The sequence below is a fragment of the Lemur catta genome, chromosome 4, assembly GCF_020740605.2.
Source record: "Lemur catta isolate mLemCat1 chromosome 4, mLemCat1.pri, whole genome shotgun sequence".
In the NCBI taxonomy this organism is placed as follows: domain Eukaryota; kingdom Metazoa; phylum Chordata; class Mammalia; order Primates; family Lemuridae; genus Lemur; species Lemur catta.
Window position 1 is genome coordinate 72,591,437 of NC_059131.1, and position 16,317 is coordinate 72,607,753.

The following is a 16,317-nucleotide window of genomic DNA, read 5'->3' on the forward strand; positions in this document are numbered from 1 at the left end:
GAACCAGGGATAATTCATGCCCTTATAAAAATTTTATTTATTTGAAAGTGTTTGCAAAAGATATATTCTATTGCTAATAACAGCAAAAACTCAGAATCAGCCTAAATATCAGAAATTAAATTATGTTACAAGCATATTTTGTAGCCATAATAAATGATGTTTTGATATTCTTTTTAGTATAGAAAAATGTCCATATGTATAAAATTATTCCATTATAAATATAAGTATACAAGTCATAGGAAAAATTTTTTAAATATTAATAATTCTATCTGCATGGAAGAATAACAGGTAATTCTTCATTATACATTTATGTAATTGTTTTTAACAGTATGCATGTGTTTACTTTTCTATTTAGGAAATAATTAGGACCATTTTCATTTAAAAAGAGATGGGGAACTCATCTCATCAAGTGGGCAATCAGTGGGCCAAAACTAGAGTGTGTCCTAGATTCTTTCCCAATCTGAAATTCCACATGGTAATTAAGGAAACATTGACTCTAGGGATCTTATTCCTCATGATTTAAGAAAAACTTGCTCAAGATTTATTCTTTCCCTAGATCTTTTGAAGAGACTAAAATACAAGAAACATAATATTTCTCACTCACATGACTTCTTGGGAGTACAGAGCAGGGGAGGAGAGAATAAAGACATGATAAAACCCCAGCTGAGGCTAAACCTTTTTTAGGTTTCAGGACTCCCAAAGAACATCAGTGCAAATTTCCAAATTTAGGTATTAGAGCTAGAAATGGGGACACATTCCTAAAGATCTGTGTGGATAATATTATCCTATTGACAACAAAGATTACTATTCCTGGTTTGTAACAGCAGGAGAGAAATGAAACCAAACAAGTTAGACTTTCATTAAACTATCAGATGGACTATATTACATAACCTTTACTTATCCCATTTTAAAAAATGCTTATAAAAGCATATTAAAATATTCAATTATGGTTTCAACTCTTATGGATTATATATAGTAAAAACATAACAACAATTAAATAATTACCTCTCCTATGAAGACTACTATAACACAGTCCATCTTCTCTTCAGGATACAAATTATCAATAAGGGAATGAAGAGTTTCTATGAGGTATGATTTAACTTCTCTCTTCACTGTGGGAATTCCCATTACTATTGAAACTGAAACAAAATAATATAGCAATTATGTAAGAGGATTTTAGAAAGACAATATAGATAAACACTACTGTTTCAAAAGTATTATACCCTCTCAAATTGATAGGGATAATTAAGAGGTAAAAATATACTAAGTTTCAGAAAGAAAAAAATCAAAGACTACAAGAGCATACCTATAATACTGTAATTCTTTTCCACATGGCTTAACCATAAAAAAATGTGAAAGAAATGATAAAAATGAAAGACATCAAGCCTCACACTAAAAGTGGCTGTAAACTGTAAACAGCAAATTTTATTATACAACTAAAACTTAGAAATACTAAGCACATCTTAAGAATTAATGTCTTACATATCAACTTCAATTACATAATGTACTGAGAAGAATACAAAATCACCTTTGTGGTTTTCTTGCCAAAAAAATGCATAATCTCAATCTAACCGCAAAGAAACATGAGACAAATCCAAACTGGGGTGGTAACTCCACAAAATAACCAGCCAGTACTTTTTAAAGTGTCAAGGTCATGAAAGACAAAGAAAAGGAAAGAAACTGTCCCAGATTGGAAAAGACTAGGGAAACATGACAATTAAATGAAATATGGGATCCCGAGTTGGATTTTGGAACAGAAAAAGAATAATAATGGAACAAATGACAAAATCTGAATAAGAGCTAAGGTTAGTCAAGAGTAGCACATCAATGTTAATTTCCTGGTTTTGATCACTGTACTATGATTATGTAGGATGTGAATATTTAGGAACACTGGGTAAGGGTATATTAAAACTTTGTGTACTATTTGTGAAACTTTTGTTAAGTCTAAATTTACAGTCATTCTACTATAATGATTGTTTTGAATGCAAATTTGTTCCTAGGTGATTAATATACTACGGAGCAATTTGGGCATAATGTGAATTTCACATTCGCTTATGTGTAATTTCTCCTCTAAGACAAACATTCAACAGCTGAAACAACAGAAAATTGCACCCAACTATGAAAAAATACTGCACACAAATGCACACACCTCAAACATCCACCAGCTCCTTCAGTTCACCACAGGTTGCCAGCCACACCCATCCACACCAGGTGCTGCAACTTCCCATCAGTTTTCAGACAACCCACCTTAAACCACTTCACAGTAACTTAAAAGCTGCAACTCTTTTGCAGCCCACTCTAAGAAAACCTCAGGTCTTTTTCAAGGAAGAATGCCATATTTATGTAGTTCTTAATCATTTAACCTGCATAAAATTGTGCTACCGTTATCCTTTTTTATGTGTAACTTAAAAAGTTTTTGAGAGTTGTGATCCTAACCTCATTTTTCTCATTTTATTGCACAATTTTGCATAGTGCAGTGATTTTTAAGAACACATATTGTGTTACAGAACTGACTGTATTTCAAAGCAAGTTTTTAAAAATATGTCTCAAGTCTTAGTATTCTAAGTGTTATATATCTATAGAAAAGTGTCTTGCAAATGTTAAAAAATAATTGTCTTAATTATGTAACAGTTTACTGGAGATGCTACAAAATATTTAGAAGTCATAAAATTTTAAAGCTAAAAGAAAGCATAAAAGTCACCTAGTCTACCACCATGATTCTACAGGTAAGAATACTAAGGGGCAAAGGGTTTAAGGGACTGTCCCAAAATTCCATGTCAGATCTCTCTTTTCTATTTTAGGGATGAAGAATTGTCAAGGACTCAAAATGAGATTTGCTCTATTTGTTCTGCACACATTTATTATACAGGTATTAAATATAAGGCATTATTCTGGTATTAGGCATATAACGGTGAACAACATAAATAAAGTCCCTGCCTTCATGGAATTTACATTCTAGAACGGGGAAAAGATAAATAATAAAATCTTAGAGGATGCTATGTACTATACAAAATAAAATGTGGTAATGTTAGAAAGAGTGATGAACGTGGTGGGGTGGGGGGGTACTCTACGGACAGTGTGGTCATGGAAGGCCTCTCTGATATCAAGTGAGCTGCTAACTAATGATGAGAAAAAGCTGAGGAAGAACATTCCAAAAGAGGAAACAGCAAGGCTCTAAAGACAGAATAGTCTTGACATAGTCAAGAAATAGCAAGAACAGAATGTATCTAAAGCAGAATAAGCCTAGATTCAGAGAATCAGTCGGGGATCAGACTGCATACAACAAATCTCGTTTTAACTCTGAGTGCAGGAGAAAGCCATTGTAAGGTCTTAAATAGGGTAGTGACACTATAATTTCAAGAGATTACCAAATTTTGTGGAGAGTAAAAGCATTATTTTAAAAGTACAAGCATTCTGGAGAGATTGGTTAGGAAGTTACTGAACTAAAGGAAAAGATGGTGGTTTGAATTAGGGTGTGTGAAGAGATGGAGACGAGTGCATGGATTTGGGACACACTGCAGACTCCCCAGCAGGGCTTCAGACTGGGAGAGCCAAGGGAAGAATCAAGGACTTGAGGAAGCCCAGCCTTTTAACTCTTAAAAACACACTTGAGGGGGGAGAGGGCTCCGAATCAAGATTTTTTTTTTTGTTTTTTTTTTTTGTGACTGGGTCTTGCTCTGTCACCCCAGCTAGAGTGCAGTGGTGCAATCATAGCTCACTCTAACCTCAAACTCCTAGGCTCAAGTGATTCTCCTCCCTCAGCCTCCTGAGTTACTGGGACAACAGGCTCGTGCCACCACATCTGCCTAATTTTTTATTTTTTGTAGAGACGGGGTCTCACTACTCCCCAGGCTGGCAAATCAAGATTTCTGTTTTGACTGTGTTACTCTAAGATGCCAAAAGACAGGATGAGTTACCCTGGATGCAAATTTCCACATACTTTAATCTACCTCTGAATTTAAATAAAAGATTTTAAATGCTTAGAATATAGCCTAAAAGTGTAACAACTATGATGGGATGCATTCATAGGAAATGTTAACTTATACAGAGTGTAATGACTTTGTTTAGGAAAAAACCAAAACACATGCAGATCCAGAGTATGCAAACAAAAATGGTATAAAGTGATAACGCAAATTCTCTACTCCCTACCACATTCTTAGGGTTTTGTTTGTTTCTGTTTTGCTTTAAGTTTAGATGGCCTGTTTAGAGAATAAGCCATTTTTCACACATATACTCTGTTTTAAAGCTGAAATTTAAATTCTTTAGTTTAAGCCAAGGATTCCAAAAGCACTAAAAATTAAAGTACTAACTTCAGCCAAACCTCCAGAATTAAGTAACCAAGCTTGTGTAAATTCACAAAATTACCACAACAGAAATAGCAGTTTTCCCTGCCTTCTGAGCCCACCATGAGATTGCACTTCTTGGTCCCCTTATGGCTGGGGACAACGTGGGGAGGGGACCTGTGATTAGCAATAGTCCCCAAGCCACAAGCAGATGTAATCTATGGGCTGAGCATGATAACTGTAGTGTGGACCCTTCAGAGTGTCTTTGTCTTTGGCAGAGTTGCCAGTAAGATTGAAGATGGCAACTGCCCTGTCAGCCTGGATCCCCGGGTGATGGGTAATGCACAAAGCACTGTCAACCGTGACAGACATGTACCATGAACAAAAAAATAAACGTTTGTTACTTCAACCACTGAGATTTGGGGGTGGTTACCAAAACATAACCCAGCCCACCCTGTCTGACTTACAAATCCACAAAATGTATGTATTCTAAAGGGTTAGAGTTCAGAAGAAACACACCAGCACAGTGAAGAATATGGTCATATCACCCTTTTAGGGAGGAGCAAGGTAGACCAAGGACCAAACAGAAATAGAGCCAAAGGGTTGGGCTAAGTTCTTTGTCCCATTGACTAACTACCCAATATTTTCAATTCAAGTATTAATGCTGCATATGTATTTGTTAAGTACTAGACAATATGAAATACAGTCATAAGACAGATAAGGCCCTTGCCTCATGGTGTTTATAATTTGGCAGAGCTATCAACTGTTACTATTTCAGTTTTCTTCCACTTTCCCGGGAAGTTTTCAAACTCTAGTATGAAATCAAGAAAAATTTAGGAACAATCTTAGCATACTCAATCTTCAATAATTCAATCTACCTTCAGTTATAACTAAATCATGTTCTTTTCAAATATTCATTGCTAGCCAAACGTTTTTAGCCCATCATGTTTCCTTATGATTTGACTTCAGTCATTTATTCCTCATTTCTTTCCTTATATTCTATTACAGTATGTTTTTCGGTTGCACTTTTTCTGTCTTCCCCGGGTTCAACTTTCTCTTTCCCTGGAAATTATCTGCTGGAGAACCTTCAAGGCTCAATCCTAGGCCCTAGGTGATCTCATCCATACTCGAGTCTTCAATAGCCACTTGCTTGCAACCAATGACTCATAAAATTAAATCTAACGCAGATCTCTCTTTTGAGTCCCAGACCTAAATATCAAACTGCCTAGTTGACATCTCAACTGTGGTATTTCAAAATCACCTCCAAATTTACCATAAACAAATTTTATACAAATTTAATCTATGATCTTCTCTCGCAAAACAAGGCCGGGAAACATGTTCTATGGTCCCTTACCTAAGTGAAAGCACCCACCATGCATCCAGTCACTCGATCCTGAAACCTAGGACTTATCTTTGACCACTCCCTTCACCTCGATCCACAAATCCAGTCCATGACTATGTCCCTCCTTTATACATTCCGTTATATCCAAACCACTCTCAAATCCATCTTCTTTCCATCTCTACTGCTACACTACCTAGTCCAACTTTATCCTCTCTCAAGTAAATCACTGAAACAGCCTCTTATCTGGTCTTTCACAAACTACTCTTCTTCCCACAACTCCATCCTTCCCAGTGCACTAAATGTGATCTTCACAAAATTTTAATCTTACAAAATCATCCTTAGAAAGTCCTGTTGAAAATCCTTCAATGGCTTCCTATTGCTCTCTGGATAAAACCCAACATCCTATAAATGGTCTGGAAGGCCCTACACTGTCAGGCCTCAACTTTTATCTCTAGCCTCATCCTGTTCCACACCTCCCCTCACTCTACACTTCAGCCACAGTGGCCTTTCATTTTCTAGAACATTCCATGCTCCCTTCCAACACAGGGCTTTTGTAGTGCTCTTTCCATTTTCTGGAATACTCTTTTCTCCCACTGTGGTAGAGAGAATAATGGTCTCCCAAAGATACCCATGCCCTAATTCCTGGAACCTGTGAGTATGTTACCTTACATGGCAAAAGGGACTTTGTAGATGTGATTGAGCTAAGGATCTGGAGGTGAGATTATGCTGGATTACTCAGTGGGCCCAACGTAATCACAAGGGTCTTTATGAGAGGAAGGCAGGAAGGCCAGAGTGAGAGATGGAGATGTAGCCAGACGGTCACAGTCAGAGAGATTGGAAGATACTATGCTTTGAAGATGAAGAAAGAAGCCAAAGCAATGTAGGCAGCTGGAAAAGGCAAGGAGACAGATCCTCCCCTAGAGCTTCCAGAAGGAACACACTCCTCTTGACACCTTGATGTTAGGACTTCTGCCTTCTAAAACTGTGAGATAATAAATTTGTGTTGTTTTAAGTCATTGAGCTTGTGGTCGTTTGTTACATCAGCAACAGGAAACTAACAAACCCATCTTCACCAGTAAACTACACATTCTACTGGTCTCAGGTCAAATGTATTTTTTAAGACTTCCCTAAACTCTTTAATTAGGTTAAATGCCCCTTTTATACATTCTCAAAGCATCCTTTATATCACTTATTAAAGTTGAGATTATACCATTATTTCTATAATTGATTATTGGACTAATGCATGTCTCCTTTACTAGACTGCAGCTCTACAAACTAGGAACCACATCTAATTTTGTGCACAAAGCACCTGGCAAAGCGTCTGGCACAGAGCAGGCACTCATGGACTTTTACTTCAGCAAATACTTCAAGTATTACCTGCTGTCCTCTATCAACTAGCAGTGCCGTTTGGTAGATAACCTGATCTGGGTCTCTTCTTAGCCATCTTTCTCTGTCCTGAATGGGCCCTTAATCTGAAGACCTGCATGTTTCTTTAACTCAGAGAAATTTTCTTCTATTATTTATTTCCTCCCTTTAGTCTCTTTGTCTTCTTCTTCTGAAATTCCTACCATATGGATATTAAAACTTTTGTCTACTTCCACTCTTTATGTACTTTATACCGCCTTCTGGAAGAACCACACAGCTCAATCTTTCTGATCACTAATTTGATCTTTAGCTGTGTCTACTCTTAATCAGCCCATCTATATGGAAATTTAAAATATAATCGCTGAAATGAAAGACACAAAGATTTCTAACTGATGCCATCATAAAATAGTCAGCTATTGTTTTATGGGTGAGTTGTATTCTCTCATCTCTCTAAGAACGTTTTATTTTTAAATTATATTCTGTTTGCTCTATAAACTAAATTTTCTTGAGTATGAAGTAATTCAGTGTTGATTTTCTTACATATTTGGCAACTCCTAGTTACAGCAGATGCCCGTTTACCCTTCTGTAGCTGCTGTGGCTGTTTACTGCACCTGCCTTTGCAAATTTTGTGGGAAGATACAGATGTGGTGCTGGGTAGGTGAGCTGGCAGGTTTTTGTTCTGGATGTGAGAATTCTGGCCCTTCTCCTGGGGTCAGTAGCCACATGAGCACTGCTCTACCTCTTTAGCCTTAGGAACGGTTAGCTGCTCTGCAAGCTGTTCCGTAATTAATCAGCCTGATCACTTAAGAACAGAATTTTTAGCAAGAAGCAGGTTTTCTTTGATCTAAAAAACAGAAGTTCTTAAGATGAAGTCCCTAGATAGGTTCCAAGGTTCCATGAAATCCCAGAAATTACATACAAAATTATTTTTTCTATGGCCATTTTTCTAAGTAGAAGTTGATAACTTTCCTAGGATATTCAAAGGGTTCTGCAACTCTAAAGATATTAAGACCCTTTGCCCTAAGGATTTAGGAAGAAAAACTTTTAATGTGAACAATGCTTGTCTTTGTTTCCCCAAGCCGTCTGCTTTTTCTACCTTTCAAAATAACATCCACTTTATAAGAATGTTTAAAGAAATAAATAATAAAATAAAAATAAAGAGTATTTATTTATTGATTGATTGATTGACAGAGTCTCACTCTGTTGCCCTGGATAGAGTGCAGCAGCATGATGGCTCACTGTAACCTCAAACTCCTGGGTTCAAGGGATCCTCTTGCCTCAGCCTCCTGAGTAGCCGAGACTGCAGGTGCATACCATGACCCCCAGCTAATTTTTTCTATTTTTAGTAGAGATGGGGTCTTGCTCTTGCTCAGGCTGGTCTTGAACTCCTGAGCTCAAGCAATACCTTCGCCTTGGCCTCCCAGAGTGCTAGGATTACAGGCATGAGCCACCATGCTGGCCTAAAATAGTGATTATTAAAGGAGGAGATATAATATCAGCTTCAAAAATAATTAATGATCAATATTTTAAAAAATATAATTAAGAGTACCCCACACATCTTGTTGGTCTTTGTACATCTGGGACCTGCAGAGTACTTGGCCTCAATAAATATTTTTTTAATAAAGAGTAGAATGAGTTCATCTGAATATAATATTTTAAGAGTTTCCACCTCCTTAGGAGAGAAGATAGTATATTATTTCAAGTGGGTAGTAAAACAGAAAGATGGCAGAACTAAAGCAAGATGAATGTAAAAGCTTACGGTTAGAGATTAAATAACATGAGAAAATGTGACCAAAAACCAAGACAGTAAAATACTTAAGAATCCTATTGAATTAAGCAGACTAAACCAGCATTTCAAAAACAAACACGAAAATTAATTTCAATACCTATGAAGTAATCATTTTGTCACTGGTAGGAAAACAAAGTTATTATTTTAGTCTCTGACTACAAAGAAAAGATTAACAAAGCCAAAACTGAGGAATAAAAAGTATAAAAGAGGGCTACATATTAATAGGTCCTATAAGGAAAATTCAAGCAGCTATGGTAGCTTTGACAAGGGGAGAAAAAAATGCTATCAATTATCTTTTGGGTGAATTAGAAAAAAGGAGCAAACAAAAGTATTTCTATTATTGCATGAAAAGTTAAATAAAAGCTACCATCTAGTTACATCTCTGTAAGAAAAAGTAGAGCAGACATAAGAAAACCCTTCTTGACATGACTGTAAGAGCTATTAATGTTGAAATACTCTGCCAAATTTTTAAAACGAAAATTACAAAGGTTAAAACATTTGTCTGCCTAGAGATGGAGCCTGAACTAGATTTCTCATGATCCTTTTGGGCAACATTACTTTGGCCTATGAAGGAAAACATCCAAGCTCCTTTCAACATGAAGTTTAGAATGAGTCTGAAGTTAGTGTGCACAGATAAAGAATTTTTGTTCTTTGACCTGCCAGACCTTCCAATGGTCAACATAATACTCCAAGACACAATTAAGACCAGTAGTATAATACAAGCACACTAGGAAACAACATAAACAAACCTCCTGTTCTTCCATTGCCAATCTGCACAGCAGGTTGAAGGCTTCCTTCATTTTGTAATAAATGGGGCAAATGATAATAAATACTTGGCACTTGAAGAGATTTTTTGCTTGTTAACTCCTTTAGTAGCTTTAGGGTATTATCTGAAACACAGAAGTATAATTAATCCACAGGAAAATGTTACCTTATAAAAGCTGTTAATTTTATAAAAATAGCAGCACAGTTTCTGAGAAGGAGAGAACTAAAGAATTTTCTTTCCTGGTTTCATACTTTGGTGAATGATATCTCCATTTAAAATGAAAAGGACTTTTGCAACCAGTCTCACAGGTCATGATGTTGATAAAACAGGCTGCAGGAAGCCAAAAGGGTTAGTCAAACTGCCGTGAGAAGCTGGAATGCTAACCACTTACCTTCAATATGTGCCAGAACTCAAGCTTACTGAACATACTCTAAATACGCTATCCACTTATGAAAATGTAATGATAACATGTACATTGACCACCAGTAACTTCCACTTTCTTTATGCATTTACATTTTCTCAAAATTTCACGTGAAGATATATTTTTTTCTAAAAAATTCATGTAAAATAATTGAAACAGCACAGGTGGAGACTGTTCAGTACAGATCATAACTTTCAAATAGTTTCAGTTTTTATTACAGGAACCAACAATAGTTTACTATGATAAACCAAATAAAAACTTGGTAGTATAATCAATATTATTTTAAAATTTAATTAAGCTAGAATTGAACCTTTCAAACAGGAAGTTAGCAGTAAGAACTTGCAGCCTCAGCTCCACTAAAAATCCAAGAAACAAAAATTCACAAAAGAAATGCAAGTGACTGTTATATATGAAACTTTAATCTCATTAATAAACAATTACAAATTATAATGTATCAATTTCTACATATCAAATTAGCAGATTAATAATATTAAATATTGGTGATAAAGTGAAAAGTGTTTCGGCTATTCAGAGCAGCATGAGAGATCCTAAAATATTTGTCCTATTATTCAATAACTTCCCTTTTAAGAAGTTAACTTTTATGCATTCAAAAAATATTTAGAGATTACCTATTATGTTCCAGCAATACTATGCCATGTGTTTGAAAATCAGCAGTTGTCAAAACATAGATCCTGCTTTTAAGAAAGTCATAATCTGGCTGGGCGAGGTGGCTCACGCCTGTAATCCTAGCACTCTGGGAGGCCGAGGCGGGTGGATTGCTCGAGGTCAGGAGTTCGAGACCAGCCTGAGCAAGAGCGACCCTGTCTCTACTAAAAATAGAAAGAAATTATATGGACAACTAAAATATATATATAGAAAAAAAATTAGCCGGGCATGGTGGTGCATGCCTGTAGTCCCAGCTACTCGGGAGGCTGAGGCAGGAGGATTGCTTAAGCCCAGGAGTTTGAGGTTGCTGTGAGCTAGGCTGACGCCATGGCACTCACTCTAGCCCGGGCAACGCAGCAAGACTCTGTCTCAAAAAAAAAAAAAAAAAAAGTCATAATCTTACGAAAATAACTTAAAAGCTACCAGAACTGTGATCGATCTATATGCAAAGATGTTCATCACAGGGTTATAAACTGAGGAGAAAAAAACAACCTAGAAAAAAAATGCATTTGACTAATTGTAGAAAATGTTTAATATATTAGGGTACATGATTAGCTGGCACATTTACAGCCATTAAAAATAGTATTTTGAAAAAAATTTATGATAGTTTAAAAACACTCATAGTATAATCTCAAGTAAAAATCAGACTGTAACATATGATCACAATTTTGAATAAAAATATGCATGAGAAAAAAAACAAGAAGGAAACAAAAAATGTTAGCAGGAATCGCTTGGTATTAGGCTTATGGGTGATTTATTATCTTTACCATCCCATAATTTTAAATGCTACTGGGACATAAACAAATTTTATCAGCAGGAAACAAAGGAAGGAGCATGAAACTTTAAAAATAAGGTAGGATAATGGATCTCAAGATGAGAGGAATTCATGGTTTTTTACAACAGGTGCAGCTAAATGAAAAAGTATGCTAATCTAGAAAGGTTATGCAATTTTGGAGCCAACTGATTACATACATATATCAATTTAATTATCATAATAAAAAGAGCACAGAAACAGAGGAGATAACTGGCATTCATCTTACTCTGACCAGACATTCTTAGAGAAGGAACCAGTCAGATATTCCCAAAGTATCTATTATAAAACTAGGTATCTTCTTTATTACAAACCAGATTTAAGAGCACTAATTGCTTCAAAAGGCTCAAAGATTTTACCAGAGTCCATCTGAAGTCCACATATAAACATGCATAAACACAAAGTTAAATTTCAATCTCATTTTGAATATATTTTAAAAGATGCAGGTTCTTCACTATTGCCAGTGAAATTTACACAACTGAAATTTAACTTAATATTACTCTCTTAAAACCAAATTTAGCAATTAATAAAAATTCTTGTATAATTTACCAGAAGGCAAAGTTTTGTGTGATTTTCTCTCTGAAAAGGGTAACTAATGCTGGATGATAAACTATGCAACTTCCAAATAAAATATTTCATACAACCGTTTGAAAATAGAATCTTTTGTAATACAAAAAAATGTGTTTATACCTGAAAATTTATTCACTGTAGCCTTACTTCCATTTGTTTCGGCTCCTACACGCCTGAACTGTTGTACAATGGTATTTAATTCAGAAGAACGCTGAGAGATTCTATGCTCAGCTATTCGAAGACGTTCTTTCAAAGCAAGAAATTCTCGTTGATAAGCAATAAGTTTTTCTAGAAGCAAAACCAAAAAAGTTATTAGTATTTGTGGGTTTTTTTTTTTTTAAAGTCTTTTCTAGGAAGACAGGGTCGCAGGTACAGCGGCCGTGGTGTGCCCGCTTCTGCTCCTGACTCACCCTGTCCCCTCTTGCCAAGGAACAAGCCGGTCAGGAAGCCGCACCACAGCCATGGCTTTTAAAGACACAGGAAAAACACCTGTGGAGCTACACGTGGCGTTCAACGAATTAGAATTACCCTAACCAGCTGCAACGTAAAGTCCCTGGAGAAAGTGTGTGCTGACTTCATCAGAGGCTCAAAGGAAAAGAATCTCAAAGTAAAAAGACCAGTTCGGATGCCTACCAAGACCTTGAGAATCACTAAAAGAAAAACTTGTGGTGAAGGTTCTAAGACTGGGGATAGCTTCCAGATGAGAATCCACAAGCGACTCATTGAGTCGCACAGTCCTTCTGAGATTGTTTAAACACATTACTTCCATCGGTGCTGAGAAAGCAGCTGACTGACGTTGAAGTCACCATTACAGATGCTTAAGGCAACTGTTTTAACAAATTGGTGGGACGGGAAGGGAAAAGGGAAGGGAGAAGGAAGGAAGGAGAGAAAACAATCCAAACAGAACTATAGGATTAGAAATGTTAATTAAAGTCAAAATTTTCAGAAGAAAATATTTATTCATTGATACATAACTAAAAATAAAAAAGAGGCCTGGCATCCTGCTTATAATCCCAGCACTTTGGTACACCAAAGTGGGAAGATTGCTTGAGCCCAGAATATGAGGTTACAGCAACCTATGGTCATGCACTGCACTCCAGCCTGGGTGACAGAGCAAGACCTTGTCTCTTAAAAAGAGAAAGGGTGAGAGAGAGAGAGAGAGGGAGAGAGAGCGCCCTAACTTCTTATAATAATGCAACTATTAACTTAGTCCTCCTATTATTTGTAAGAATGTGATCACTCTCTACTTAGCACTTCAGAAATTTAAAGATGGAGAAAGATAAAAGTTTTTAGAATTAACACTTTATGCATAATACTAACATCATTTGTTGAAAGGTTCAAACAACTATAAGACCGTATGTATATCAACCATAGAGATGAGGCAGAAACTCATGATAATATACATAATAAAATAACAAATGTATCATATTTTATAGCATGATCATTAATTTCCATAGGCTAAATGTTTCCTCTGTACTTCCTATTCTACAAAGAATTTTCCTAAGCCAGACTTTGGTCAAATTCATGATCCCTAAAAACTCAATGAGCCAAATGTACAACAGCCCTAGTTAAAAAGTAATTCATTTTACTAATTTGAGACAATCACAGGTCACAAAAAACCTGGTAAAGGAAATAAAAGTGGATTTTATGAGGATAAATGTAAACATTGAAACAATGAGCATAACTGAGGCAGCATGAAGTACACAGTGAGAAGAGGCCCAAGGACTGAGCACCTTCAGAATCCTCCCCTAAAGACTTAAGCAGTGCCTAGATATTGGTTTCTAAACACCATCTTTCACTAAAAGGAACTAAAAGTCTTTGGAGAGATAACTTTAAGATAAACCAAGAACATTCTTGTGTCAGCAAGAAAGTGTTATTAAAAGAAAAAATGACAGGATATGTCAAAAGGACAAATAAGGGTACTTGAGAGGCTCCCCCTGGCCAAATGGGGGACAACTTAAGTACCAAAACAGATACTGATGGTAATGGATCATAGCCTATTAAATAAAGTAAGAATCCATGAGTCCATACCAATAACAAAGAAATAAAATTAAGAGATGAGGCCAAGGTGTTTCTTACAGTAGAATGCCAACTAATAGACACAGAAGGAATGGGCCAGGTGCAGTGGCTTATACCTATAATCCTAGCACTTTGGGAGGCCCACGTGGGAGGATTGCTTGGGACCAGCAGTTCAAGAGCAGTCTAAGCAAGAGTGAGACCCTGTCTCTATAAAAAAATAGAAAAATTAGCTGGGCATGAGGGTGCACAGCTGTAGTCCCAGCTACTCAGGAGGCTGAGGCAGGAGGATCACTTGAGTCCAGAAGTTTGAGGTTGCACTGAGCTATGATGACACTACTGCACTCCCACCCAGGTGACAGAATGAGTCCTTGCCTCAAAAAAAAAAAAAAAAAAAAAGCAGAAGGAATAATGAATGTTGGAAAATCACCATTTTGCAACCATCACAGCAATAACTGATTCAGGCAAGAATCAAAAATGAAAAGTTATCTCCCCACAAAGTGCTCACTAATTTATAAAGGGAAAAATGCTAATTTCACAGTGGAGAAAGCTGGGAGACAGCATCTTAATCAAGTGCTCGAAGTTCACATTGACGATAATGGCACTTAATGAGATCACGTGCCTCCGGAAGTGACGCACAGAGGACATCCCTCAGGAGGTGGTATTCTTGCCAAAAAAGCATAATCTGAATCTAATCTTGAGGAAACATCAGACACATTCAAAGTGAGGGATTATGCATAAAACAAATGGCTTGTACATTTTAAAAAAGGCCACGGTCATCAAATACAAAGGCCGAGGAAATGCCCGAGAATACAAAAGACTAAAGCAGACTGGACAGCTAAATGCAAAGCGCAATCCTGGACTGGATCTTGGACCAGAAAAAAAGAAATGCTATCAAGAACATTACTGGAAAAATAACATAATATAAACTATAGAATAGATAATACTGTGCAAACGTTAAATTGCCTGAATTTGACACTTGTACTATGGTAATGTAAGACAATGTCCTTGTTCTTAGGAAATAAACACTAAATTATTTGGGGGTAAAGAGATGTGATTTCTGCAGTTTACTCTTAAATGGTTCTGAAAAGAAACAAAGATCCATAGATAGAAAGATGAGAGGCAAAATGTTCACAACAGGTGAAATGTGTAGAGAAGTTGTTTGTACTATCCTCATAACTTTTCATCTGATTTTTCTGAATAAAAATTTTTCTTACAGTAAGCAGAAGGATTAGGTGGCAGATACAGGCTCAGTCTTTCAGCAGCTCTTGAGAGGCAGGGAAGGATACGGATCCGAGGGCAGTCTGTATCTCCCCATGCATTTTCTTGGTATTTTTTGAAACCATCTTCCCAGAGACCAGCTTCACCAATTAGGGAGAATAACCAGTCTCACTACCCCACCCCTAATTCCAAAATGCTCCTCTGCTTAGAGGTGAAGTGGCTATGTTTTTAGAAATGTAGTCTAAGAAAGATCCCTTGGACCCGTGGACTATAGGATAAGGTGTAGATGCTATTGCTGTTCTTAGTCCAAAGCCTACAGCTATCAAAAGGCTCCAGATGGATCACTTCTCATCTCCCTCACATCCATCCTTTGTTTCTGGCTACACCCTTCATATTAAACACATTCTCCACAATATCAGGGCAAGTTCATATTCCATCTAGAAAGCCATGTCAGCTTTCTAGAACTTACTAGAATTTTCCTTAGAATATCTTCCATTTATATTCCCCAAAATTCTATACTGCTCTCTTGAGAAGGAGAATTGTATATCAGCTCCCAGCATCTTAGTTCAGACTTTAACATGATAGTCAAAAAATTCTTCCAAATTAATGATATGTGTTTGACAATTCCCTATTTTCAACATTAGTAGCAAAATTCCTATTTCTGCTTTTCTTTCAATCATTTCAAGCAATTTCTTTGTGGGGACATAGCAGGAAACTGTGAAGGGACTCTTACACTACTCATCTTACTGGAAAGTATTTAGGTTTATTGTTTTGTTTTTATTGTAGACAAAATCTAACTTTTTTAATTATACAAAATTATATATCCAGTCTAGACAATGAAAGCACAAATGTTTTGTGCAAATCATGTTTTGTGAACCTAAGATTATGAAACATATAAAATTTCCAAAGGAACCATTTTAATTCCTTCAACTCAAATAATCAGATCAATTTTCTAGTGAAAATGGTACCTGTGGGCTTTCAAAGACTTATTAGGTTGAACCACATGAAACCATTAATATTTGATCCTTTTGACAAAAATGGCAATTTCACACGGTTCAACAATTTAA

At 36.3% G+C, this 16,317-nt stretch overlaps 1 protein-coding gene across 5 annotated transcripts in view; it reads right to left on the minus strand.

The window, feature by feature from the left end:
• Positions 1-16,317, minus strand: part of MGAT4A (alpha-1,3-mannosyl-glycoprotein 4-beta-N-acetylglucosaminyltransferase A) — a 100,979-nt gene that overhangs the window by 46,464 nt on the left and 38,198 nt on the right. For all 5 annotated transcript variants that reach the window (XR_006734773.1, XM_045550193.1, XM_045550190.1 and 2 more), the window contains exons 3-5: positions 12,134-12,301; positions 9,529-9,669; positions 1,006-1,139 (exon numbers count right to left, since the gene is read on the minus strand). Coding sequence is in view for 4 of the 5 variants with exons in the window: in XM_045550193.1 (XP_045406149.1) it covers positions 1,006-1,139; positions 9,529-9,669; positions 12,134-12,301 (443 nt within the window). In the remaining variant the exon portion in view is untranslated. The remainder of the gene's footprint in view (positions 1-1,005; positions 1,140-9,528; positions 9,670-12,133; positions 12,302-16,317) is intronic.